Genomic DNA, 24,929 nt, shown 5'->3' with positions numbered 1-24,929 from the left:
TCCCTGGGCGTGTAATCTTTTACGAAATCTGCTGACGTTCACAAGGGGATCGAACTTTTTTACTTCCTCCGGCTGTTGAGAAGCGATGCAGACGGAACCAATAGCCGTGAATGCGCATATAGAGTAAGAGAGAAGGAGAGAGAAAACCTGTTTTCAGTCAATCTAATCGAGCGGATGATTGAAAGAAAGTTTTCTTCGGCGCACAGAGTTTGCTATTCCGGTAACCGGGTGGAATGGAAGGGGGGAAAAAATAAGACATCCGCCGAGAAGACGGGTGGCGATGTCCCAGATTCTGATAAAAAAATCACATCCGCAATGTACAAAAAAAAACATAAGGGAAAGAAAGGAGAAATAAATAATCGATGAACACACGCTATAGAACTGCTGGCACGCACAATCACACCGCGCTGCGTACACGATGGCGGTATAGATTATGTATGCGGATATGTCGTGTTGTTTGTTGGCCAACACACGTGAAAATATACAAGCGGAAATCAATGAAGAAGAATGGAATCTATGAATGATGATCACAAAATTGTTTCACGGCGAATGTCGTTGGAATTTACGAACCGGCAATCGTTTGAAACTACCGGACAACTTGGAACGATGAAAAGGATCAAATTAGTGCAATTGAGCCGAGCTATTTTTTTTTTACTGTCCTTCACCCATAAAAACGGCTGTTAACGATTTTAGTCTAGTTCATTCAAATGTAATCTTTCGACTTGATTTTATATCGGTCGGTTCAAACAGCTAATAAAATTTTTCAAATTTTGTTATTTGTTTGTTGAGTGCTGGATTTTCTACAGTAGCAAAGACGTTGTAAAAAAAAATTAAGACAAGGCTAGAACTATTAAATTACGTTCCTACCCTAAGCCCTACGTGCTCGGATTTGAACTTATCAGCATCCAGACTTTCTATACGTCCTCCAAAATACGAATACAGGTACAACATCAAAAGTGTTAAAATGGGCAATGTATGCACTAGATAGGACTGCAATAGCCCACATACCAATATTAGTAACACGATAGTGATCAAACGTAATTCGAGGGCAATCAAACCTTACTACTCAAACAGCAACGGTCAGTAGATAAATCGAGGTATAAATGAAATAGGAGTCGAGTGAAAATGTCCTACAGAGCTATTACTATTCTACCGCCGACATGAATCGGGTCGTTCAACAATGTCCTGAGGCTCATAAACGAGTATCGACGCAGACATGGGGCACCACCGATACTCCGATAGTAATCAGCAAATCGGTAGGTTAAAAAAAAAGATGTTCTCAAATCGTACAAAAAAGTGTATACCTTCGCTTTTAGCTACCCAATTTAGTTAACTTTAATCTTACTATTCTTTCACTGATTTATTTTTAATTTTGAAAAAAAGTTAAGTAAAATGAAATAAAAAGTAACAGAATAGTTTGAATAAAATAAAATACAGCCAAACAGAGAAATAAAAGTAAAACTTACACAAATCGGGATCCATCCCCATGCGAAAAGAAAAACCGCGAAAAGGAACGACATGCTCCACCGACGAATAACAACAATGAGTGGTCGATCTCCGAATCAACCTGAGCTGTGTTGCAATTTCAAAAATTCAAAAATTATTTTTTAGATTAATACCACAATTAACTTTAAAATATCTGATTTAATCTACTAACAATAATTTCAAGATTATGATTTAATTATGAATATTAATATTTAATGCATCATAGATGGCCATAGTATAGATAAAAACCCGGTTTTTATCTATATGGTTATGGCATGGGCATTGAAACGAAGGGGATGAGAAAGAAAAAAAGTAGTGGGGTAGGACGGGAAATGACAAAATGAAATAAACCATAAAAGATTAGTAAAAGTAAATTGGGTAGTTTAAGTGCACTTTATACAAAACTGGGCCCAACGCCCAAACCAATGCCAACCACTAAAATGTACCACAATCGCAATGCTTATTTTTCCGCTCAGAATCTGAACCTGTAACCAGAATAAAGACATTAGTAAATAGTTTCTAGAGTGTTAAGCAATATGTCACTATACTGGGTTGCATAAGACTTAAAATCAAATAAACGGATATTAAATGTATAAAATCATATTTCCTTTGTTTACCAATAGTCTCTGACAATAGTTCTGGATTGAGAGATTTACAATCTAGGGCAGAAATAAGCCAGCCTGATCAAATAATAAAAATAAGCTTTTAGCCATCCTACGATTGGAGTAAAACTTATCAATTTCAAAAAGGTGCTGATAAATCTAAATAGGCAAGTGTGTAAGAGGTGGCAATGGGCCGTGATGTTAGGTGTCTTGAATTTAACTCAAACAAGCAAACTAAAGTGAAATGATAACGTCACGTCACCTGTCAGTCAAGTGTAGGCCTACGTGTAGATGCGTCACATAAAATATTAGAGCGTGATATCTCTACGTGTTTTGGAAAACGGCAGTTTAATTTCATTCCTGAATAACTATTAAACTGACATTTAATCAGTTTAATGGTTACTTCACCTTGATATCGTTACCCGGCTAAATCTACAGATGATTGAAAGAAAGTTTCTTCGGCGCACAGAGTTTGCTATTCCGGTAACCGGGTGGAATGGAAGGGGGAAAAAATAGGCATCCGCCGAGAAGACGGGTGGTGATGTCCCAGATTCTGATAAAAATCCCGTCCGCAATGTACAACAACAACAAAAAACATAAGGGAAAAAAAGGCGAAATAAATAATCGATGAGCACACGCAATAGAACTGCTGGCACGCACAATCACACCGCTGCTTACACGATGGCGGTATAGTAGATTATGTATGCGGATATGTCGTGTTGTTTGTTGGCCAACACACGTGAAAATATACAAGCGGAAATCAATGAAGAAGAATGGAATCTATGAATGATGATCACAAAATTGTTTCATGGCGAATGTCGATGGAATTTAAACTGGCAATTGGGATTGTTTGAAACTCCCTGGCAAACCTGGAACGACGAAAAGGATAAGATTGTGTTATTTAATTGTTGATGAGTGCTGGATTTTCTGGAGCCGCTAGGACGTTCTAAAAAAAAATGAATACAAGGCTAGGACAATTATATTACGTTCCTACCCTAAGCCCTACGTGCTCGGATTTGAACTTATCAGCATCCAGACTTTGTACGTCCTCCAAAATACGAATACAGGTGTTGTATAGGCCATGTATGCACTAGATTGGACTGAATTAGCCCACGCTCTACCCATATCAATAATCCAATGGTGATCTAACACAATTTGAGGGCAATCAAACCTTACTACTCAAACAGCAACGGTCAGTTGATAAATCGAGGTATAAATGAAATAGGAGTCGAGTGAAAATGTCCTACAGAGCTATTACTATTCTACCGCCGACATGAATCGAGTCGTTCAACAATGTCTTGACGCTCATAACGAGTATCGACGGAAACACGGCGCACCTCCGATGGTAATCAGCGATTCGGTAAGTTAAAAAATCTGTTTTTTTTTCCCCAGTTTAACTTAAAAGTGTTCCTTAGCAACCCAATTTACTTTAGTTTATTCTAAGTATTCTTTCACTGTTCTCTTACTTCTTTTCATTCAAAAAGTGAATTAAAATCCAATGAAATGTAACAGAATAGTTTGAATAAAATAAAGTACACTCAAACATAGAAGTAAAAGTAATGGAGTTAACTTACTCGAAATTCGAGTCCATCATCACGTGAATACAAATAACCGCGAAGAGGAACGACCTGCTCCACCGACGAATAACAGACAATGAAATGAGTGGTCGATCTCTGAATCAACCTGAGCTGCGTTGCGATTTCAAAAATTCAAAAAAAAATTTTTTATATTAATACCACAATTAATTAAAACATATGATTGAATCTACTGGCAATAATTTCAAGATTATGATTTAATTGTAAATATTTTAAAATTAAAGCATCATGGGCATCAAAAAAGAAGATGATGAGAAAGAAAGTAGTGGGGTAGAACGGGAAATGACAACTGCCAATCACAAATCACTGACACCAGCAGTTAAGAATTGAAACGAATGAAATAAAAGCAGAAAAAGTAAATTAGTTAGTTTAAGTGCACTTTTTATCTTATTCTATTCTGAATACCTTAAACTCGTCGTTGTTTAATTGTTTATTAATTTGTGCCGTGTGCTAGCTGATGAGAATGGCACAAAACTGGGCCCAAAATAATGCCAACCGACAAGACATGGTACATAGCACTGGCCGTGGCAATATCGGCGAAAACCTCTACTGTGCATACCCAAGTTTTGAAGACGGCCGGAAACCTGTTGAAAATTGGTACAACGAAATTAAAGATTACAGTTTTAACAGACCAGGATTTAGTTCTGGAACTGGTAATAAAGATATTACTTACTTTTGATTACTATGTGTGCATGATACGAATATAATTCCTCTTAATTCTCATCATTGAAAAAAAGGACATTTTACCCAAGTGGTGTGGAAAGCGAGCAGAGAGCTGGGCGTCGGATGGGCAACTGGAGGGGACGGCTGGACTTATTTTTGTTGCAATTATTCGCCTTCCGGTAACTTTAATAACGATTACGCAGGAAATGTTCTTCCGCCTGGTACTGTAAGTGACGAGCCGGAAGAATCCAACGAAGTAAGATTTTATTATTTCAGCTTGATAAATGTATATGAAAAATTCTTTCTACTAACAAATGGCCCTTCGGGTGATTTCTGATACAGGCTGAAGAAGAAGAAGAAGCGGAAGAAGCAGAAGAAGAACCAGAAGCGGAAGAAGAACCGGAAGCTGAAGAAGAACCAGAAGAAGATCCGGAAGTAGAAGAAGAAGTAGAAGAAGATCAAGAAGAAACAGAAGAAGTAGAAGAAGATCAGGAAGCAGAAGAAGAAGCAGAAGAAGAAGCAGAAGAAGACCAGGAAGAAGTAGAAGAAGATCCAGAAGCTGAGGAAGAAGAAGAAGATCCAGAAGCTGAGGAAGAAGAAGGAGAAGCTCCAGAAGGTGAAGAAGAAGCCGGTGAAGACGATGAGGCTGAGGAAGACGAATAGATCGAAAATTTGTATTAGGCATATTTGCTGTTGTTCCAGGTTGTAAATATTTCACAACACAATTGGTGGCAATGCCGCAAAATCTGTTTGGAATATTCAACTGATAGTATACTGTTAAATAATGAGCTAATGGCCATTTGCCCAATGATAATTGTACAGAATATTGGGTCACTTTACCCATATAGTTGACCAACACAATTGACACAGCTAAAAAATCTGATTTTTATCACCAAGTATCACACAGGTCTATTTGTTTTACCATCCCACGCTAAAACTGTCTAGGATTGCTTATCAACGACATACAGTAATTGACTTGAAATACACAGCAACCCAATTTGATAAAAAGTTACAAGCACACTTAAGAGCTGAACGCAATTCGACTTAAGTCCTAGGAGAGATATAAAAAAATAAACAAGAGAATTCTATTGGGTAGAGATAATTTTAAAATGTACAGTGAATCTTTTTTAAGTTATAACTCCCACGTAGGCGTAACTAATTTATTGGTTTAGTGTTACTAACCCCTGAGTGGGTCTATGTTGAAATTTGTCAATGTACAAACACATCTCTACGGCGTGTTGAATTAATGATAAGTGAACTTGCGACTGTTGAACTCACGGACATATTTCAATGTACAAACACATCTCTACTACATATTGAAAAGTGCGTAGGTGAATTAATGATAAGTGAACTTAATACTTAAACGAGAGAGAAATGAAAATGCTCTACAGAGCTCTTACCACTCTACCACCGAAATGAACCAGATCGTTCAACAATGTCTCGACTCCCACAACGACTACCGTAGAAAGCACGGTGCTCCGCCACTGGTAATCAACGAATCGATAAGAAAATTAGCAAATATATTTATGAATCATAAAAGGTATTAAAATAATTTCGTTATACTTTAGAGTTGATGAGAAAGGCACAATATTGGGCCCAAACCAATGCCAACAACTGTAAAATGTACCACAAGTCCACAGCAGTAACAGTCAAGCCGGCGAAAACCTCTACGCCACATCAGGAGGTTTAGGCAATGGGAACAATCCGGTAGATTCTTGGTACGATGAAATAAAAGATTACAGTTTCGATGGGGGCCTAGGATCTATTTTCGGATTCGGCAGACCAACTGGTTAGAATTTATATGAATTAAAATCGTTAAATTAAATAGATTACCGATTATTTTGTTACAAAATAAAGGAAATTTTACCCAAGTGGTGTGGAAAGGGAGCAGAGAGTTGGGCGTCGGATGGGCAACTGGATGAACGGCTGGTCCTATTTCTGTTGCAATTATTCGCCAGCCGGAAACTATCAGGGCCAGTATCAAGTCAATGTACTTACGCTTGGTACTCCTCCTCCAGCCTCGGTATCTATCACAAAACCCAGTATATTATTCCATCTAAAATTTGTTTTAACCCAATATACTTGACGTAGTGTCAGCCAGCACCAAACCCGAGTCAGCCGTCGAATTCTTGTAGTTCTGCAGCTCCGGCCATCCCGATGGAGGATTTGGACGTCAATTCTTTCGAGACCAGGCCATTAGTTCGTTCAACCTTCAATGGCGTTAGTATCTAAAAAGAATTGTCATTAGATGGCTAAATTTCTTTCTTTAATTATAGGCGCAACCTTCTGAAATCGTCGAGGCCATTTTCAACGGCCGTCTACGCAACTGCATGGGCGACCGAATGAGACGCGGATATCATTTGAGCACCAACCAATTCCTAATGTCGCAGAATCGCCAATTTGCGGCCATCCTACAGGAAGATGGAAATTTCGTCATCTACAAACGTGACAAGGGTGGCCAGGCTGAGTTTGCCACAGGCACTGCTGGTAAAGGTGCCAATCAAGTCCAATTGCGCAACGATGGCCATATCACGGTCGTAGACAAGTCCAAGCTGGAAACTCCTTTGTGGAAGAGTCGCAGGGACGCAGAAGGAGGTGATTGCTTCCTTATCATGCAGGACAATGGGAATATGGTGGGCTACAAGGGGACGAACGATACGAGTCCCTCTAATGCTTATTTTTCCGCCCAGAATCTAAACCTGTAACCAGAATAACGACATTAATAAATAGTTCATAGAGTGATTAGCAATAGGCACCTACTGGGTTGTACAAGACTTAAAAGCAAATAAACGGATATTAAATGTATAAAATCATGTTTCCTTTGTTTACCAATAGTTTTGGATTGAGGGATTTTCAATCTAGGGCAGAAATAAGCCAGCCTGATCAAATAATAAAAATCAGTTTTTAGCCATCCTACGCTTGGAGTAAAACTTAAAATATTTCAAAACAGTGAATACTTTTTTTTAACGTTAGTATCAGGTGCTGATAAATCTATATAGGGAGGTGTGTGTAAGAGGTGGCAATTGGACACGATGTTATGTTTTGAATTTTACTCAAACAAGCAAACTAAAATGAAATGATAACGTCATTCACCGTCAGTTTAGTGGACGTGTGTGTCACATGCGTCACATCAAATATTAAAGCGTGATATTTCTACGTGTTTTGTAAAAACGGCAGTTTAATTTAATTCCTGAATAACTATTAAACTGATCTTTTATGGTTATTTCACCTTGATATCCTTATTACCCTGCTAAACCTACAAATGATTGAAAGAAAGTTTCTTCGGAGCAGAGTTTGCTATTCCGGTAACCGGGTGGAATGGAAGGGGGAAAAAATAGACATCCGCCGAGAAGACGGTTGGCGATGTCCCAGATTCTGATAAAAATCCCGTCCGCAATACGGAAAAAAAAACACATAAGGGAAAGAAAGGCGAAATAAATAAAGATTGTTTTGGTTTTCAAGATTGTTCAAGATTTCAGCTGAGCTTTTAACTGTTGCTCACCAAAAGAATGACGGTTACAAATTTTAGTTTAGTTTATTCAAGTGCCATCTTTAGCTTGATGTTATTTCGTTCGGTTCAAGCAGCTTTTAAAACTTTATAGATAATGTTATTTGATTGTTGATTACTGGATTTTCTAGAGTCTCTAGGACGTTCTAGAAAAATGAGTGCAAGGCAAGGATTATCTGATTACGATTTCAACCATGCGCCCTACGTGCTCGGTTTTGAACCTGTTAGCGTCCAAATACGATTAGAGGAAACATTTTTACATGAGAAGTGTTCAATGTTCAACGTATGCACTAGATTGGACTGGAATAGACTACGCTGTACTTATTTCGTATATCAATAATCTGTTGGTGATAAACACGATTCGATGGCAATATAACCTTACCCCATCAGCAGTGGTGAGTTGATAAATCGAGATAAAAATGAAATAGGACTCGAGTGAAAATGTCCTACAGAGCTACAGTACTACTCTAACGTCAAAATGAATCAGGTCGTTCAACAATGTCTTGACGCTCATAACGAGTATCGACGCAGACATGGGGCACCTCCGTTGGTAATCAACAATTCGGTAAGTTAAAAAAAAAAAGATGTTGTTCTCAAATCGTACATAAAAGTGTAGCCTATACCATGGCTTCTGGCTACCCAATTTACTTTACTTCAGTCTTAATATTCTTTCACTGTTCTTTTACTTCTTAAAAAAATGAAGTAAAATCAAATAGTGAAATGTAACTAAATAGTTTGAATAAAATTAAGTACAGTCAAACAGAGAAATAAAAGTAATGGAATTAACTTACTCAAAATTGGAGCCCGTCATCACGTGAAAAGAAAAACCGCGAAAAAGAACGACCTACTCCTCCGACGAATAACGGACAAAGAGTGGTCGATCCCCGAATCAACCTGAGCTGCGTTGCAATTTCAAAAAATAAAATTAATTTTTTTGATCAATCCAAAAATAAATTTTTTTAAACATATCTGATTTAATTTACTGACAATAATTTAAAGATTATGATTTAATTATAAATATTTAAAATTTTATGAATCATGTGAATAAAAAACTAAGGAATGGGTAGGACGGGAAATGGCACCTGCCAATCACAAATCATCATGTTAAGAATTGAAACAAATGAAATAAAAACAGAAAACGTAAATTAGGTGTAGTTAAAGTGCACTTTTACCTGATTATATTTTGCATGCTTAAACTCGTCACTGTTTATTCATTCGTACCGTGTGCTAGCTGATGAAAATGGCACAAAACTGGGTAAAAAATAATGCCGACCGATGTCAAATGGTACACAACACTGGCCGTGGCAATATCGGCGAAAACCTCTACTGTGCATACCCAAGTTTTACCAACGGCCGGGTAGCAGTTGAAGATTGGTACAACGAAATTAAACATAATAATTTTAATAGACCAGGATTTACTTCTGGAACTGGTAATAAAGATATTGCTTACCTTTGATTACCATGTGTCTATGAAAGGAATATAATTTATCTTTATTCTCATCATGGAAAAAAGGACATTTTACCCAAGTGGTGTGGAAAGCGAGCAGAGAGCTGGGCGTCGGATGGGCAACTGGAAGGAACGGCTGGACCTATTTTTGTTACAATTATTCGCCTACCGGTAACTTTAATAACGATTACGCAGGAAATGTTCTTCCGCCTGGTACTGTAAGTGACGAACCGGAAGAATCCAACGAGGTGAGATTTTTTATTTCTGCTTGATTAATATATATGAAAAATTATTTCTACTAACAAATGGTCCTTTGGGTGATTTCTGATACAGGCTGAAGAAGAAGCGGAAGAAGCTGAAGAAGATGAAGCAGAAGAAGATCCTGAAGCAGAAGAAGATCAGGAAGAAGCAGAAGAAGATCAGGAAGAAGCAGAAGAAGATCCGGAAGCTGAAGAAGCAGAAGAAGCCGAAGAAGATCCGGAAGAAGCAGAAGAAGATCCGGAAGCTGAAGAAGCCGAAGAAGATCCGGAAGCAGAAGAAGATCAGGAAGAAGCAGAAGAAGTAGAAGAAGATCAGGAAGCAGAAGAAGATCAGGAAGAAGCAGAAGAAGATCCGGAAGAAGAAGAAGCAGAAGAAGCCGAAGAAGATCCGGAAGCAGAAGAAGATCAGGAAGAAGCCGAAGAAGATCCGGAAGCAGAAGAAGATCAGGAAGAAGCAGAAGAAGTAGAAGAAGATCAGGAAGAAGCAGAAGAAGATCCGGAAGAAGAAGAAGATCAGGAAGAAGCAGAAGAAGATCCGGAAGAAGAAGAAGCAGAAGAAGCCGAAGAAGATCCGGAAGCAGAAGAAGATCCGGAAGCAGAAGAAGATCAGGAAGAAGCAGAAGAAGATCAGGAAGAAGCAGAAGAAGCCGAAGAAGATCCGGAAGCAGAAGAAGATCAGGAAGAAGCAGAAGAAGCCGAAGAAGATCCGGAAGCAGAAGAAGATCAGGAAGAAGCAGAAGAAGTAGAAGAAGATCAGGAAGCAGAAGAAGATCAGGAAGAAGCAGAAGAAATAGAAGAAGATCAGGAAGCTGAGGAAGAAGAAGTAGCGGAAGAAGATCCGGAAGCAGAAGAAGAAGCGGAAGAAGATCCGGAAGCAGAAGAAGAAGCGGAAGAAGATCAGGAAGCAGAAGAAGAAGCGGAAGAAGATCCGGAAGCAGAAGAAGAAGCGGAAGAAGATCAGGAAGCTGAAGAAGCCGGCGAAGATGATGAGGCTGAGGAAGACGAATAGACCGAAAATTTGTATTAGGCATAATTGCTGTTGTTCCAAGTTGTAAATATTTCACAACACAATTGGTGGCAATGCCGCAAAATCAGTTTGGAATATTCAACTGGTTATCTATTAAATAATGAGCTGGTGGCCATTTGCCCAATGATAATTGTACAGAATAATTGGGTAACTTTACCCATATAGCTAACCAACACAATTGACACAGCTTAAAAAATCTTATTTTTATCACCATGTAATCACACCTATTTGTTTTACCATCCCACACTAAAACTGTCTAGGATTGCTTATCTACGACATAATTGACTTAAACAAACACAGCAACCCCAATTTGATAAAAAGTTACAAGTACACTTAAGAGCTGAACGCAATTTGATTAAAATCCTAGGAGAGATGTAAAAAAAAAAAAGAAAATTCTATTCGGTAGAGATAATTTTAAAAAAGTATAGTTAATCTTTTTTAAGTTATAACTCCCACGCAGGCGTAAATAATTTTTTGGTTTAGTGTTACTAATCCCTGAGTGGGTCTATGTTGAAATGTTCCCATGTACAAACAAATCTCTACTACAGATTGAAAAGCACGCAGGTGAATTAATGATAAGTGAACTTAATACTTAAACGAGAGAGAAATGAAAATGCTCTACAGAGCTCTTACCACTCTACCACCGAAATGAACCAGATCGTTCAACAATGTCTCGACTCCCACAACGAGTACGGTCATAGACAAGTCCAAGCCGGAAGGTCCTTTGTTGGAAGAGTCGTAGTAATGCGGAAGGAGGTGATTGCTTCCTCATCATGCAGGACGATGGAAATCTGGTGGGCTACAAGGGTACACACGATACGAGTCCTTCTAATGCTTATTTTTCCGCTCAGAATCTGGACCTGTAATCAGAATTACGACATTAATAAATAGAGTTCCTACAGTATTAAGCAACAGGCCACTACTGGGTTGTATAAGACTTGAAAGCAAATAAACCTTAATTGAATGTATTCTCTTATTTCCTCTGTGTAGTTTTGGATTTAGGAGTTCACGAGCTAGGACAGAAAAATAAGCCAGCCTCATCAAAAGATAAGAATAAGCTTTTAGCCATTCTATGCTTTGAGTAAAACTTGTCAATCGTGTCTCCTGTCAGTAAAATGGACGTAGACACTTTACCTTAAATATTAGAACGTGAAATCTGTACGAGTTCAAGAAGCAGATGAATCTAAAATAATTGTGAAACTCACCTTTTTGTGGTTATTTCTCAACTTTGATATCCAAACACTGCACAAACCTACAAAAAAAAAGCTGAAATGAAAAGAAAATTCAAACTTCTGTATTTAAAAAAACGAAGACGATACAAAACAAATGTAGAGTAGTATTAAATAAAAGAATTACGGCACTTATCCGGCGATTACAGCTGCAGAAGATAGTCGGTCAGTTCTTCGGCATCCGGTGGGTTGGCGTTAAGTAGTTGACACACATTTTTCAATGTCTCTACGTCGTACATTGCGGCCAATTTACCAAGTTGATGGCCACCGTCAGTCGTTTTCAAAGATCCAGTGTAAAGGAAATTTAGAAAATTCTTGACAATCTCGACATCGAATTCTGCTTCGATTATGACAATAGACTTTTCTGTGTATCTGATTTTGCTAAAAGATAAATTCAGGACAGGACTCCGGGCGCATAGAATAACTCGGTGGGCTTCCATCACTTTTACAGTCCCGACGAAGATTTCGACATCCGTCAACTTTTGGTTTGTTGCTGCCATCCAAAAATCTGTCGGCCAAGCGTCGTCCATCATCTCGTAGTTATAGTTGCCAATCGTACACATTGTTTTGATGTCGAGGTTGAAGTCAATGAATTTTGAGGTGAGAGAAATTGAATTATACCAGATGTTGAAGCGTAAAAGTACTTTTGCGTTTTCTTTTGATTTCTTCGCTTCCAACTTCACCATAAGTCGGTTATTCTTCAGTTGGCAATAAATATCTTCAATTTTCAAGCCGAATTTTCGATGCTTGGCGCATGTAAAATGAATCCCAGGTTTACTGATACAGCTTTCACCGAAATTCCCAGTGATGTAAGCGAAAAACAATTCTTCTTTTTTATATTCCATTATACACTTAGGTATTCCGGATTCAGTAAACCGCAAAGCGCATCTAAACGTGGGCGTAGTTCGATCAAAAATTATTTCTGTATCTTTATCCGGCCTATGAAAAGAATGAAAAAATATATTAAAATACACGAAACCAAATAAATAAAAGAAACATTACATGATTTTGGAAGAAGAATTAGGTGCTTCAACTCCGTTATTTATAATGTCCATGACTTTTGCCATCTGCATGGCCTCAATTTTCTTCAGTGCAACTTGGCATAAACCAGACAGGGCCAGCAGCCCGTACTTGTTGGCTAACTTGAGCAATTCTTCATCTGCCAACGTTCCCATTGGCTCTCCCGTGTAAACAAAGTGAAGAAACTTCTTCACAGTTGAAGGTTCCACTCCATCGATCCGGATCTGATGAGGAACGTCTTTTACCGGTTGTACCTTCTCAAATTCGTCTGCAAACACTCGACTGCGGGCAGCAAGAATGGCTTTGTGAACGGGAAATGTCTTGTCTTTCACGACAAATTCAACGTCCGCTAAATGTCTTTGAATTTTCAGAGCAGCCCATAATTGATCCTTGGCAAGACGATCAGACAGTCGATAGGAATAGCCATAGGTTGAATAGCAGGAAATGACTCCTTCGATGATTATTCGAAAAGAAAACGTGCAATTTCCAATAATCTTCTTGTCAAGTGGAGTTTTAAATAGCTGCAGACTTCCTCCATCGCCGATGTTCTCCTTTGTCATTAGCTTGATGATTACAGGTCCTGTGCTACTACCTTGAATTTGGTACGTTACGTCTTCCACTTTCATCCCGATTTTGCCGAGATCAATTGCCATGAAAAACAAAATGGGTGATTTGGCGTGATTCTTCAACCCCACACGGAATACTCGTTCACCTCGAAACAGAATCATTTTCGATGCAATTGTTATTGCCGTTTGTTCCTCGACATTTTCCAGGATCCACTCGTACGGCACAATCACTTTCGGGGTACTAATCGTATCCGATGCCATGATGACGTACTTTACAAAACTGGTGAAAATATAGAAAACAACTTTGTCAATTCTTATTGAAAAAATAAAATTAATAGATCGACTCACCATAAAATAAGAATTAACAAGAACCTCAAAAACATAAATGTTACACGTTGAAAAGAAACTAGACTCTACCAGCCAGTGGTCAACAGGAAACTAACAGTAAATTCTTCTGCAACCCATACCCAATTTACCCAATATAGTGAGAGAAGGGGTTAAGAATTTTAAAAGGGGGGGTTAGGGTGACGAATGCAACACGTTGTTGGGGTGGGGGTGAGACCTTGGCATGTCCAGACAGATTTCTAACCCCTTCCTTTTCTTCTAAAACAAAATAGAAATTAAAACAAAAGGAACAAAATCATAAAACAAAATTGCAAAAATACAAAATATCCAAATATTTAACGGGAGAATCGACATAAAAACTCGATTGCGATTTTGCTGCCACGTGAAGGAGTTCTGCATTTTTCTTAAAATATTTCCGATTCCATTTTCACCCATTCATTTTCTTCATCCAGGTCGCAATAAATATCTTCAACTTTCAACCCGAAGTTGCGATTCTTAGCGCAACTAGAATAACGTCATTAATAAATAGTTCATACAGTGATAAGTAATAAGCACCTGCTGGATTGTGTAAGACTAAAAAGCAAATAAACCTTTATTAAATTTATAAATTCATATTTCCTTTTAACAAGAGTTATGGAATTAGCTTGGGAATTAGGGATTTACAATCTAGGGCAGAAATAAGCCAGTCTGATCAAAAGATAAAAACTTTTAGCCATTCTACGCTTGGAGTAAAACTTATCAATTTCAATAAAAGATACTTTTTTTAAACGCTATCAGGTGCTGATAAATCAGTATAGGGGTGTGTGTAATAAGTGACAATTGGCCTTAATGTAAGGTGTTTGAACTTCACTATTTGACGTGTTACTTAAACATGAAAACAAGAGTAAAATGATAACATGTCACCTGCCAGTGTAGTAAGTAGACGTAGTTTGGTTACCTAAAATACTAGAGCATAAAATCTGTAACTGTTCAGGAAAATGGCAGTTCGATCTCAAAACAATTCTTAACCTAACCTTTAATGGTTATTTCGCAGCCTTGATATCCAAATCCTGCATATAACCTAGAATGAAAAGGCTAAAATGAAAAGAATAAAATTCAAATTCCTGTATTAAAAATAAAACAACGTAGATACAAAACTATGAGGAATATATAATAAGAATTTTAAACGGTAAATATAATCCGGTTATTATAGCTGCAGAAGATAGTTGGTTAGTTCTTCTGCATCCGGTGGGTTGGCATTAAGCAGTTGACACACATTTTTCAATGTCTCGACTTGGTACATTGTGGCCAATTTACTTAGTTGATGGACGTTGTCAGTCGACTTTAAAGATCCGGTGTAAAGGAAATTCAGGAAGAGCTTCACAGTATCGACATGGAAATCTGCTCCAAATGAAATGATTGATTTGCTTGTATTGATGATCTTGTTCAAAGATGCATTCAGGACAGGACTTCGAGCGCATAGGATCACTCGGTGGGCTTCCATCACCTTGACAGTTCCGGCAAATATTTCAACATCTGTCAACTTTTTGTTGACTGCTGCCATCCAAAAATCTGTCGACCAAGCGTCGTCCATCATCTCGTAGTCATAGTTGCTGATCGTACTGACGACTTTGATGTCAAAGTTAAAGTCAATGAATTCTAACAAGCTGTAGTTAATTGACTCAAACTGGATGGTGAAGTGTTGAAGTAATTCTGCGTTGTTTTTTACTTTAACCGCTTCCAACTTGAACCAAATTTGGTTATTCTTCGGAACAAAATAAACATCTTCAAATTTCAAGCCGAATCTTGGATGGTTGGCGCATGTAAAATGAATTCCAGGTTTGTTGATACGGTTTTCACCGAGATAACCAGTGATGTAAGCGAAAAACAATTCTTCTTTTTGATATTCCATTACACATTTTGGCAGTCCTATTTCGGATGTAGTGAAACTCAAAGTGCATCTAAAAGTGGGCGTGGTTTGATCGACAATTATTTCCGTATCTTTCTCCGGCCTATGAAGACAATGAAACGAATTAAAAGAAAAGAAACAAAGTTAAAAAAAGAAACGAAACTTTACATAATTTTGGAAGCATAAGGTTCTTCAACTCCGTCATTTAAACTCTCCATGAGCTTTGCCATTTGCGTGGGTTCAATTTTCTTCAGTGCAACTTGGCATAAACCAGACAGAGCCAGCAGCCCGTACTTGTTGGCTAACTTGAGCAATTCTTCATCCGCCAATATTCCCATCGGTTCTCCCGTGTAAACGTAGTACAGAAACTTGGCCACTGTTGAAGGATCCACTCCATCCAACCGGACCTGATGAGGACCGTCTTTTCCCGGTTGTTCTTTCATGAATTTGACTGCAAACACTCGACTGCGGGCAGCAAGAATGGCTTTATGAACGGGAAATGTTTTGTCTTTCACAATCACTTCAACGTCCGCCAGATGTTTTTGATTTGTTATGGCATTCCAAAATTGCTCCTTGGCAAGGCGATCGCATAGTTTGTAGGAATAGCCATAGGTCGAACAGCAGGGGATGACTCCTTCAAGGACAATTCGAAACGAAAACGAGCAATTTCCAACAATCTTTTTGCCAAGTCGAGTTTTGAATAGTTGCAGACTTCCTCCATCGCCGATATTCTCCTTTTTCATTTGCTCCATCGTTACTGGCCATGTTGTGCCACCATCTTGAATTTGGTACGTTACGTCTTCCACTTTCAGTCCAATTTTGCTGAGATTAATGGCCACGAAAAACAAAATGGCCGACTCGGCGTGGTTCTTCAAACCCACACGGAAAACTTTTTCGCCACGAAATAAAATCATTTTCGACGCCATTGTCATCGGTTCTTCCTCGACGTTTTCCAGAATCCACTCGTACGGCACAATCATCATCGGGGTACCAAATATCTTGGATGTCATGATGACGTATTGCACAAAACTGACGAGAAAATATAGAAAACCGTGTTGTTAATTCTAATCGTAATTTTTAAGAAAATTATTCGATCGACTCACCATAAATAAAGAAGTAACTAGAATCTCAAAAAAATAATTGTTGGACGTTGAAAAGAACTGCAGACTCGACCAGACGCTGTTCAACAGGAAACTGAAAAGTAAATTTTTGAGCAACCGGTGGCCAAGCGAGAGAAGGGGTTAAGAAAATTTAAGGGGGGTTAGGGGTGACAAAGGCAACACGTGGTTGGGCTGAGACCTTGGGATGTCCAGACAAATTTCTAACCCATCCTTTTCTTCTAAAAAAATTTAAATGCAATTAAAGAAACAATAATAATAAAAATAAAGGGTTAAAAATAAAAATATACATAACAGAAAATACGCAAATGACTTGCATGAATTTCTGTATTTTAACGACATAGGTAACAAGTATTGAAAATGCAAAATCACATTTAAGATAAATCAAAATTATCAACCAGCGATTATAGTTGTAGAAGATAGCCGGCAACATGTTCTGCATCTGGTGGGTTGGCATTAAATACTTGACACACATTTTTTAAAGTCTCCACTTCGTACATTATGGCCAATTGACTCATCTGCTTACCACTGGCACCCGTCATTAAAAATCCGGTGTAAAGGAAATTCAGGAAATGCTTCACAGTATCAACATCAAATTCCGCTCCAAATGTGACGATTGATTTGTTTGTGTTGCTAATGTTGTTCAAAGATGCATTCAGGACAGGACTCCGAGCACATAAAATAACTCGATGAGCTTCCATCACCTTAACAGTTCCGACAAATATTTCAACATCCGTCAACATTTGGTTTGTTGCTGCCAGCCATATATCCTTCAACCATCCGTCGTCCATAATTTCGTAATAATAATTACCGATGGTGCTGGTCATTTTGATGTCGAAGTCAACCATTAATGAAGGATAGACATAAAAATTCAATGGCGATTTTGCTGTCAGGTAAAGGAGTTCTGCGTTTTTCTGAAAATGTTTACGTTCCATTTTCAACCAATTATTATCTTCATCCTCGTCGAAAATGTTGCAATAAATATCCTCCACTTTCAACCCGAAGTTGCGATGATTAACGCATGATAAATGAATCACAGGTTGCTTAACATACCGGCGTTCGCCAACGTCAGCAAACTCGTATTCTCCACCATCTCCGATGTAGTAAGCAACACAAATGTCTTCATTTTGATATTGCATCACACTTGTAGATTTTCTGTTTTCATCTAAGTTTAAGTAACATCGAAATGAAGGCGAAGTTCGATCAAAAAATATTTCCGTATCTTTCTCCGGCCTGTGTTTGGGAATAATTAAACAAATAAAAATAAAGTTCAAAACGAATAAAAATAAAGTTCAACTTATCTGGGAAAAAACTCAAAGAAAAGAAAATATTACGTGATTTTGGAAGAAGACATTTCCTCATCGGCATTGCTGTTTAAATTTTTCATGATGTTCGTTATTTGGAAGGCGTCCATTTTCTTCAGAGCAACTTTGCATAGTCCAGACAGAGTAGTAAGTTGATAGTAATCAGCTAACTTGAGTAAATCTCCATCTGCCAGTTTTCCATATGGCTCGCCAGTGTAGATGAAGTGAAGAAAATTCTCCATAGTGGAAGGTTCCACGCCATCGATTCGGATCTGATGAGGACCGTCGTTTACCGGTTGTTTCTTCTCGAATTTATCTGCAAACACGGGACTGCGGGCAACAAGGATTGATTTGTGTGCAGGAAATGTTTTATCTTTCACGACAAATTCAACGTCTGCCAGATTCTGATGATTTGTTGCAGTAGCCCATAATTGAGACTTTGCAAGACGATCGCACAGCTGATAGGAATAGTGGGAATCAGTTCCTTTGATGCAAATTCGAAATACAGCCGTCCAGTTTCCAATAACCTTTTTGCATAGTGGAACGGTGAATAACTGCAGACTTCCGCCATCGCCGATGTCCTCTTTTTTCATGTCCTTCATCGTTGCTGGGCCAAGTCCACTACCTTGAACTCCAAACAGTACATCTTCCACTTTCATTCCGATTTTGTTCAGATCAATTGCCATGAAAAACAAAACGGGATTTACGGCGTGATTCTTCAAACTTACACAAAATACTTTCTCGCCGCGAAACGAAATCATTTTCGACGCCATTGTTACCGGTTCTTCGTCAACATTCTCCAGAATCCACTCGTACGGCACAATCATCACTGACTCCGACGTCATGATGACGTAATCAACAAAACTAGTGATAATATGGAAAACCGTATTGTTAACTCTAATTGAAAATATTAAGAAAATATTTCGGTCGACTCACCCAAAATTAAGAGTTGAATAACACCAAAAATTCTGAAAAACAAAATTAAAGTACACGGAGAAATCTATCAGACTCGACAGGTTGCTGGTCAACAATAAACTGAACAAATGTTTCTAGTTTCTAGTTTCTACAAGATTAGAACCATTGGGGGGGGGGGGGGGGGGGGGGAGGGGGTAAAAACCACTAGGGGTTATAAGTGGTGATATTAAGGGGAGGGGTGACAAAGGCAACACAAAGCTTCGCGAGAAATTGACACATTCAGACGGGTTGCCTATCCCTTACCCAACTAAAACAAACTAAATTCAAACAAAAGATACGAAAATTACCATGACGTATTTCGTGAAACTGGTGAAAGTATGGAAAACCGAATAGTTAATTTGGTTTGAAATTTTTAGAAATAAACTGTCAACTCACCATAAATAAAAAAGGACAAGAATCTCAAAAACAGAAATGTTACAAGGTGAAAAAAACTGCGAGAAAAGAGGTTAAATCGGGGTGGTGGTGAGACCTTGGCATGTCCAGACAATTTATCTCTACCCTTCTTTTTTCTTCTAAAACAAACTTAAAATTAAAACTAAAGTATCTAAAGTAATAAAATAAAAAAGGAAAGAGCAAAAATACAAAATATGCAAATATTTGAATGAATTTCTGTATTTTTAAGACTTAGATGACAAATGTTGAATTTTTCAAAACCACAATTAAAGTAAATCAATTACAATTGTAGAAGACAGTCGGTCAGTTTTTCTGCATCCGGTGGGCTGGCATCAAGTAATTGACACACATTTTTCAAAGTCTCCACTTCATACATTGTAGCCAATTTACCAAGTTGTTGGACGTTGTTAGTGGTTTTAAAAGAGCCAGTGTAAATGAATCTTAGAAAATGCTTCACAATATCTGCATCAAATTCTGCCCCGAATGGGACGATAGATTTCCCTGCTGTGTTGCTGATCTTGTTCAAAGATTCATTCAGGACAGGACTCCGGGCACATAAAATAACACGATGAACTTCCATCACTTTAACAGTCCCGACAAAGATTTCAACATCCGTCAACATTCGGTGTGTAGCGGCAGCCCAGAAATCCTTCAACCAATGTTTGTCCATCATCTCCCAATAATAATTACCAATCGTATTGACCGTTTTGATGTCAAAGCCTACCGTCACGGGTAAATCAACGTTAAAACACGATTCCGATTTTGCTGTCAGGTGAAGGAGATCCAAGTTTTTCTGAAAATATTTCGATTCCATTTTGAACCAAACATTTTCTTCATCCTCGTTGACAATGTAGCAATAAACATCCTCAACTTTCAATCCGAAGCTGCGATGATTAACGCAAGATAAATGAATCAAAGGTTCCTCAACGATAAAGCCTTTGCATTCGTTATCCCACACTCTTTTCCCAGTGAGGTAAGCGATACAAATGTTGCAATTTTGATATTTCATCACACATGTGGGCTGTTCGGTTTCCCTTTTATTGAATGTCAAACTGCATCGAAAGGTAGGCGTGGTCCGATCAAAATATATCTCCGTTTCTTGCTCCGGCCTGTGTTAGGGAATAATTAAACAAATAAAAATAAGTTTCACAACGAATAAATTATAGTTCTAACTAAACTGGGATGACTAGAAGAAAACAAATTATTACGTGATTTTAGAAGAAGACATTTCCTCAGCGGCATTGCTGTTTAAACATTTCATAATGCTCGCTATTTGTAGGGCTTGGTCAATTTTTCTAACAGCATCTTGGCACATATTCTCCAGAGTTGAAAGTTGATAGTGATGAGCTAATTTAAGCAATTCTTCATTTGCAAATGTTCCAATCGGTTCTCCCGTGTAGACAAAGTGAAGAAAATTCTCCACAGTTGAAGGTTCCACGCCATCGATCCGGATCTGATGAGGACCGTCTTTTACCAGTTGTTTCTTCTCAAATTTGTCTGCAAACACGGGACTGCGGGCAGCAAGGATTGATTTGTGAGCAAGAAATGTTTTGTCTTTCACGATAAATTCCACGTCCGGCAGACACTGTTGATTTTTCATGGCAGCCCACAATTGATCCTTGGCCAGACGATCAGACAGATGAAAGGAGTAGCCGGAATCAGTTCCTTCAATGCAAATTCGAAACATAAATTTGCAGTTTCCAACGATCTTTTCGCAAAGTGTAGCGGTGAATAGTTGCATATTTCCTTCATCGTCCAATTCCTCTTTTGTCATGTCATCCATCTTCGCTGGCCAGAGTCCACTGCCTTGCAATCCAAATTTTACGTCTTTCACTTCCATTCCAATTTTTCTGAGATCAATTGCCACCAAAAATAAAACGGGATCTACCGCGTAGTTCTTCAAACCCACACGAAATACTTTTTCGCCACGAAACGAAATCATTTTCGACGCAATTGTCATCGGTTCTTCCCCGACATTCTCCAGGTTCCACTCGTACGGCACAATCATCATTGCCTCCGATGTCATGATGACGTAATTCACGAATCTGTCGAAAAATATAGAACGCATCGTTAATTCTTATTAAATTAGTTTTTAAAATTATTTGATCGACTTACCATAAATTAAGAAGTAACAAGAATCTCAAATACAGAATTGCTGCACGTTTAACAGAGCTACTCCACTCGACTCGACCACCTGCTAGTCAACACGAAATGACGAAACTAAACTGTAAATTCTTAACATACAGCCAGAATACCAGAAGGCTAAGCGAAGAGGTTAAGAAACTAAAAGTGGGGTTGGGGTGACAAAAGCAACACGTTGTTGGGGGTGGTGGTGAGACCTTGGCATGTCCAGACAGATTTCAAACCCCTCCTTTTCTTCTAAAACTAACTTGAAATTCAAACTTAAAAAAACGAAAATAATACAACAAAACAGGCAAAAGAAAAAATACAAAATACAAATATTTAACGTGAAATTCTGTATTTTAAAAGACATACATGCACAGCTTGTGAGGAATGCTTAATAACATAATTAAGGTAAATCAACCGGCGATCACAGTTGTAGAAGATAGTCGGTTAGATTTTCGGCATCCGGTCGGCTGGCATTAAGAAGTTGACACACATTTTTCAAAGTCTCCACATGATACATTGTGGCCAACTTACCAAGTTGATGGACACTGGCACTCGGCTCTAAACGCCGTAAACGGCCATAGTAAAGGAAATTTAGAAAATGCTCGACAATCTCGACCTCAAATTCCGATCCAAATGTAATGATTGATTTCTCTGTGTTGCTGCTGGTCTTGTTTAAAGTTTCATTCAGGACAGGACTCCGGGCGGATAAAATAACTCGATGAGCTTCCATTAGCTTCACATTTCCGACGAAGATTTCGACATCCGTCCACTTTTTGTCGACTGCTGCCATCCATAAATCCTTCAGCCAATGTTTGTCCATCATCTCGTAGTAATAGTGGCCGATTGTGCTGACGACTTTGATGTCAAAGTCCACTTTTACGGAAAAATCGACACAGTAATTCGATTGCGATTTTGCTGCCATGTGAAGGATTTCCGCGTTTTCCTGAAAATATTGCGATTCCATTTTCAACCAATCATTTTCTTGATCCAGGTCGCAATAAACATCCTCAACTTTAAATCCGAAATTGCGATGCTTAGCGCATGATAAATGAATCACGGGTTTATCAACATAAAAGTAATCGTCATCAGTATTTAACTCTCTTTCCCCAGTGAGGTAAGCACTAAAAATGTTCTCATTCTGATATCGCATCACACATTTGGACTGTTCGTTTTCATGGTTTTTAAATTTCAAACTGCAACAGAAGGTAGGCGTCGTCCGATCAAAGAATATTTCCGTCTCTTTCTCCGGCCTGAATTTGGAAATAATTAAACAAATAAAAATAAGTTTCGTCACAAATGAAATAAGTTCTAATTTAGCTGGATATGAAAATTATTATGATAAATTAAAATGACTCAAAACACAAAATATTACATGATTTTGGAAGATGGCATTTGTTCGTCGTTGTCATTTAAACGTTTCAAGATACTCGCTATTTGTAAGGCGTCAATAGTCTTCAGAGCATCACGGCACAAATCAGCCAGAGTTGCAAGTTGATAGTGATCAGCTAACTTGAGCAATACTTCATCTTCCAGTGTTCCCATCGGCTCTCCAGTGTAGATGAAATGAAGAAATTTCTCGGCAGTTGAATTTTCCACGCCATCGATTCGGATTTGTTGAGGAACGTCTAGTTGAATCCTTTCAAATTCGGCTGCAAACACGGGACTGCGGGCTACAAGAATGGCTTTGTGTGCACGAAAAGTTTTATCTTTCACGACTAATTCAACGTCTGCCAGATTTTGTTGACTTCTTAAAGCAGCCCATAATTGATCTTTAGCAAGACGATCGCTCAGTTGATAGCAATAGCCGGAATCAGTATCTCCGATGCAAATTCGAAACATAATTTTGTGGTTTCCAACGATCTTTTCGTGAAGGGTAACGGTGAATAGCTGCAGACTTCCTTCATCATCCAAATCTTCTTTCGTCATTTCCTCCATCCTTGCTGGGCTGAGTCCACTGCCTTGCATTCCAAATTTTACGTCTTCCACTTTCATTCCCATTTTTCTGAGATCAATTGCTACAAGAAATAAAATGGGCATATCTGTGAGATTCTTCAAACCCACACGAAATACTTTTTCGCCACGAAATAAAATCATTTTCGACGCGATCGTCATTGGTTCTTGCCCAACATTTTCAAGGATCCACTCGTATGGCAAAATCATCTTCGCCTTCCACGTCATGATGACGTAATTAACAAAACTGGTGACAAAATGAAAAACCATATTTTTAGTTGTTATTAAATAAATAATTAAGTAGTTGACTCACCCAAAATTAAGAGTTAAGTAACAAAATTGCAAGTAGGCTACGGTGAAGGTGAAATAACAGACTCGACTAGTTGATGGTCAACTGGAAACTGAGACCAATTTTTCTAGAACCAGGCAACCAGCACTCCAGCAGCAGTGAAGCACCAGCAGGCTAAGAGGAGGGGTTAAGGAAAAGGGGGGTTAGGGTGACGAAAGCAACACGTTGTTGGGTTGGGAGTGACCTTGGCATGTCCAGACAGATTATCTCTACACTCTTCCCATCCTTTTCTTCTAAACCTAACTTGAAATAAAAACAAATGAAAAACTATACATTTAAAAATATGCAACTGTTTGCATAACTTTCTGTATTTAAACGACAAAGATTACAAATGTTGAATATTTCAAAAACACAATTAAGGTAAATCAACCAGCAATTACAGTTGTAGAAGATAGTCGGTTACATTTTCGGAATCCGGGGGTTCAGCACTGAGTACCTGACAAATATTTTTCAAAGTTTCCACTTGGTACATTGTGGCCAATTGACTAAGTTGATGGACGCTGGCACTCGACTCTAAACGGCCAGTGTAAAGGAAATTAAGAAAATTCTCGACAATCTCGACTTCAAATTCTGCCCCGAATGTGACGATAGATTTCTCAGTGTTGTTGATCTTGTTCAACACGATATTCAGGACAGGACTCCGGGCGCATAGAATAATCCGATGAGCTTCCATCATTTTAACAGTCCCGACAAATATTTCGACATCCGTCAACTTTTGGATGGTTGAGGCAGTCCATAAATCCGTTAACCAATGTTTGTCCATCATCTCGTAGTAATAATTACCGATCGTGCTGACCGTTTTGATGTCAAAGTCAACCATTAAAGGATTGATATAAAAATTTGATTCTGACTTTGCTGCCACGTGAAGGAGTTCTGTGTTTCTCTGAAAATGCTTTGATTCCATTTTCAACCAATTATTGTCTTCATCCTCGTCGAAAATGTTACAATAAACATCCTCAACTTTCAGCCCGAAGTTGCGATGATTAACGCATGATAAATGAATCACAGGTTCAATTACAAAGGGTCGATGTCGTCTATCGGTGTCTACATCTCTTTCCCCAGTGAAATAAGCAAT

General features: G+C 38.4%; 7 protein-coding genes across 9 annotated transcripts in view; 3 read left to right on the top strand and 4 right to left on the bottom strand.

Annotated features, from left to right (window-relative positions):
- The first annotated feature begins 3,205 nt into the window (after window positions 1-3,205).
- LOC124316742 (Golgi-associated plant pathogenesis-related protein 1-like) lies at window positions 3,206-5,280 on the top strand. The gene is made up of 5 exons (XM_046782688.1): window positions 3,206-3,447; window positions 4,137-4,335; window positions 4,420-4,601; window positions 4,688-4,792; window positions 5,194-5,280. The coding sequence occupies exons 1-5, from the start codon at window positions 3,361-3,363 to the stop codon at window positions 5,278-5,280; spliced, it is 660 nt and encodes a 219-aa protein (XP_046638644.1). The 5' UTR covers window positions 3,206-3,360.
- Window positions 5,281-5,919: 639 nt separating this feature from the next.
- On the top strand, window positions 5,920-7,130 carry LOC124316534. The gene is made up of 4 exons (XM_046782535.1): window positions 5,920-6,134; window positions 6,203-6,368; window positions 6,437-6,565; window positions 6,622-7,130. Exons 2-4 carry the CDS (start codon window positions 6,252-6,254, stop codon window positions 7,048-7,050), a joined length of 675 nt encoding a protein of 224 aa, XP_046638491.1. The 5' UTR covers window positions 5,920-6,134; window positions 6,203-6,251; the 3' UTR covers window positions 7,051-7,130.
- Window positions 7,131-8,309: 1,179 nt separating this feature from the next.
- Window positions 8,310-11,672, top strand: LOC124316741 (Golgi-associated plant pathogenesis-related protein 1-like). Its single transcript, XM_046782687.1, has 5 exons — window positions 8,310-8,418; window positions 9,085-9,283; window positions 9,367-9,548; window positions 9,634-9,688; window positions 11,578-11,672. Exons 1-5 carry the CDS (start codon window positions 8,332-8,334, stop codon window positions 11,670-11,672), a joined length of 618 nt encoding a protein of 205 aa, XP_046638643.1. The 5' UTR covers window positions 8,310-8,331.
- Window positions 11,673-11,780: 108 nt separating this feature from the next.
- On the bottom strand, window positions 11,781-13,829 carry LOC124316222. Of its 2 annotated transcripts, XM_046782031.1 has the most exons (4): window positions 13,751-13,829; window positions 12,819-13,682; window positions 11,944-12,755; window positions 11,781-11,839 (listed from the first exon to the last, which is right to left on the bottom strand). In XM_046782031.1, the coding sequence occupies exons 1-3, from the start codon at window positions 13,783-13,785 to the stop codon at window positions 11,960-11,962; spliced, it is 1,695 nt and encodes a 564-aa protein (XP_046637987.1). In that variant the 5' UTR covers window positions 13,786-13,829; the 3' UTR covers window positions 11,781-11,839; window positions 11,944-11,959. The 2 variants fall into 2 exon arrangements, with proteins under 2 accessions (XP_046637987.1, XP_046637986.1); XM_046782030.1 differs by lacking the exon at window positions 11,781-11,839 and having other exon boundaries at window positions 11,873-12,755.
- A 1,007-nt stretch (window positions 13,830-14,836) lies between these two features.
- LOC124316234 lies at window positions 14,837-16,846 on the bottom strand. Its single transcript, XM_046782051.1, has 3 exons — window positions 16,739-16,846; window positions 15,804-16,664; window positions 14,837-15,738 (listed from the first exon to the last, which is right to left on the bottom strand). The coding sequence occupies exons 2-3, from the start codon at window positions 16,643-16,645 to the stop codon at window positions 14,934-14,936; spliced, it is 1,647 nt and encodes a 548-aa protein (XP_046638007.1). The 5' UTR covers window positions 16,646-16,664; window positions 16,739-16,846; the 3' UTR covers window positions 14,837-14,933.
- Window positions 16,847-17,062: 216 nt separating this feature from the next.
- LOC124316236 overlaps window positions 17,063-24,929 on the bottom strand; it is a 31,481-nt gene continuing 23,614 nt past the window's right edge. Inside the window, exons 3-4 of the mRNA XM_046782054.1 lie at window positions 18,088-18,682; window positions 17,063-17,986 (exon numbers count right to left, since the gene is read on the bottom strand). Coding sequence (XP_046638010.1) covers window positions 17,158-17,986; window positions 18,088-18,682 — 1,424 coding nt within the window. The 3' untranslated portion in view covers window positions 17,063-17,157. The remainder of the gene's footprint in view (window positions 17,987-18,087; window positions 18,683-24,929) is intronic.
- LOC124316233 lies at window positions 19,639-23,922 on the bottom strand. Of its 2 annotated transcripts, XM_046782050.1 has the most exons (4): window positions 23,819-23,922; window positions 23,722-23,752; window positions 20,634-21,439; window positions 19,639-20,534 (listed from the first exon to the last, which is right to left on the bottom strand). In XM_046782050.1, exons 2-4 carry the CDS (start codon window positions 23,731-23,733, stop codon window positions 19,706-19,708), a joined length of 1,647 nt encoding a protein of 548 aa, XP_046638006.1. In that variant the 5' UTR covers window positions 23,734-23,752; window positions 23,819-23,922; the 3' UTR covers window positions 19,639-19,705. The 2 variants fall into 2 exon arrangements, with proteins under 2 accessions (XP_046638006.1, XP_046638005.1); XM_046782049.1 differs by lacking the exons at window positions 23,722-23,752; window positions 23,819-23,922 and adding an exon at window positions 21,541-21,661 and having other exon boundaries at window positions 20,634-21,470.

Source organism: Daphnia pulicaria, chromosome 12 (assembly GCF_021234035.1).
Source record: "Daphnia pulicaria isolate SC F1-1A chromosome 12, SC_F0-13Bv2, whole genome shotgun sequence".
NCBI lineage: Eukaryota > Metazoa > Arthropoda > Branchiopoda > Diplostraca > Daphniidae > Daphnia > Daphnia pulicaria.
This window is presented reverse-complemented; position numbering and strand designations above follow the sequence as displayed.

Excerpts from the sequence above, each read along its gene's own strand:
- LOC124316234 (XM_046782051.1), bottom strand. The coding sequence starts at position 16,645 with ATGACATCCAAGATATTTGGTACCCCGATGATGATTGTGCCGTACGAG. Across the intron at positions 15,739-15,803 it reads CCTTATGCTTCCAAAATTAT|GCCGGAGAAAGATACGGAAA; the intron begins GTAAAGTTTCGT and ends TTGTCTTCATAG.
- LOC124316742 (XM_046782688.1), top strand. The coding sequence starts at position 3,361 with ATGAATCGAGTCGTTCAACAATGTCTTGACGCTCATAACGAGTATCGA. Across the intron at positions 4,602-4,687 it reads AGCCGGAAGAATCCAACGAA|GCTGAAGAAGAAGAAGAAGC; the intron begins GTAAGATTTTAT and ends TTTCTGATACAG. Across the intron at positions 4,793-5,193 it reads ATCCGGAAGTAGAAGAAGAA|TTGACCAACACAATTGACAC; the intron begins GTAGAAGAAGAT and ends TTACCCATATAG.
- LOC124316534 (XM_046782535.1), top strand. The coding sequence starts at position 6,252 with ATGGGCAACTGGATGAACGGCTGGTCCTATTTCTGTTGCAATTATTCG. Across the intron at positions 6,369-6,436 it reads GTACTCCTCCTCCAGCCTCG|TGTCAGCCAGCACCAAACCC; the intron begins GTATCTATCACA and ends TACTTGACGTAG. Across the intron at positions 6,566-6,621 it reads TTCGTTCAACCTTCAATGGC|GCGCAACCTTCTGAAATCGT; the intron begins GTTAGTATCTAA and ends CTTTAATTATAG.
- LOC124316222 (XM_046782031.1), bottom strand. The coding sequence starts at position 13,785 with ATGTTTTTGAGGTTCTTGTTAATTCTTATTTTATG. Across the intron at positions 13,683-13,750 it reads TTGTTAATTCTTATTTTATG|TTTTGTAAAGTACGTCATCA; the intron begins GTGAGTCGATCT and ends TATTTTCACCAG. Across the intron at positions 12,756-12,818 it reads AATTCTTCTTCCAAAATCAT|GCCGGATAAAGATACAGAAA; the intron begins GTAATGTTTCTT and ends TTCTTTTCATAG.
- LOC124316741 (XM_046782687.1), top strand. The coding sequence starts at position 8,332 with ATGAATCAGGTCGTTCAACAATGTCTTGACGCTCATAACGAGTATCGA. Across the intron at positions 8,419-9,084 it reads CGTTGGTAATCAACAATTCG|CTGATGAAAATGGCACAAAA; the intron begins GTAAGTTAAAAA and ends ACCGTGTGCTAG. Across the intron at positions 9,284-9,366 it reads AGGATTTACTTCTGGAACTG|GACATTTTACCCAAGTGGTG; the intron begins GTAATAAAGATA and ends CATGGAAAAAAG.
- LOC124316233 (XM_046782050.1), bottom strand. Across the intron at positions 20,535-20,633 it reads ATGTCTTCTTCTAAAATCAC|GCCGGAGCAAGAAACGGAGA; the intron begins GTAATAATTTGT and ends TCCCTAACACAG.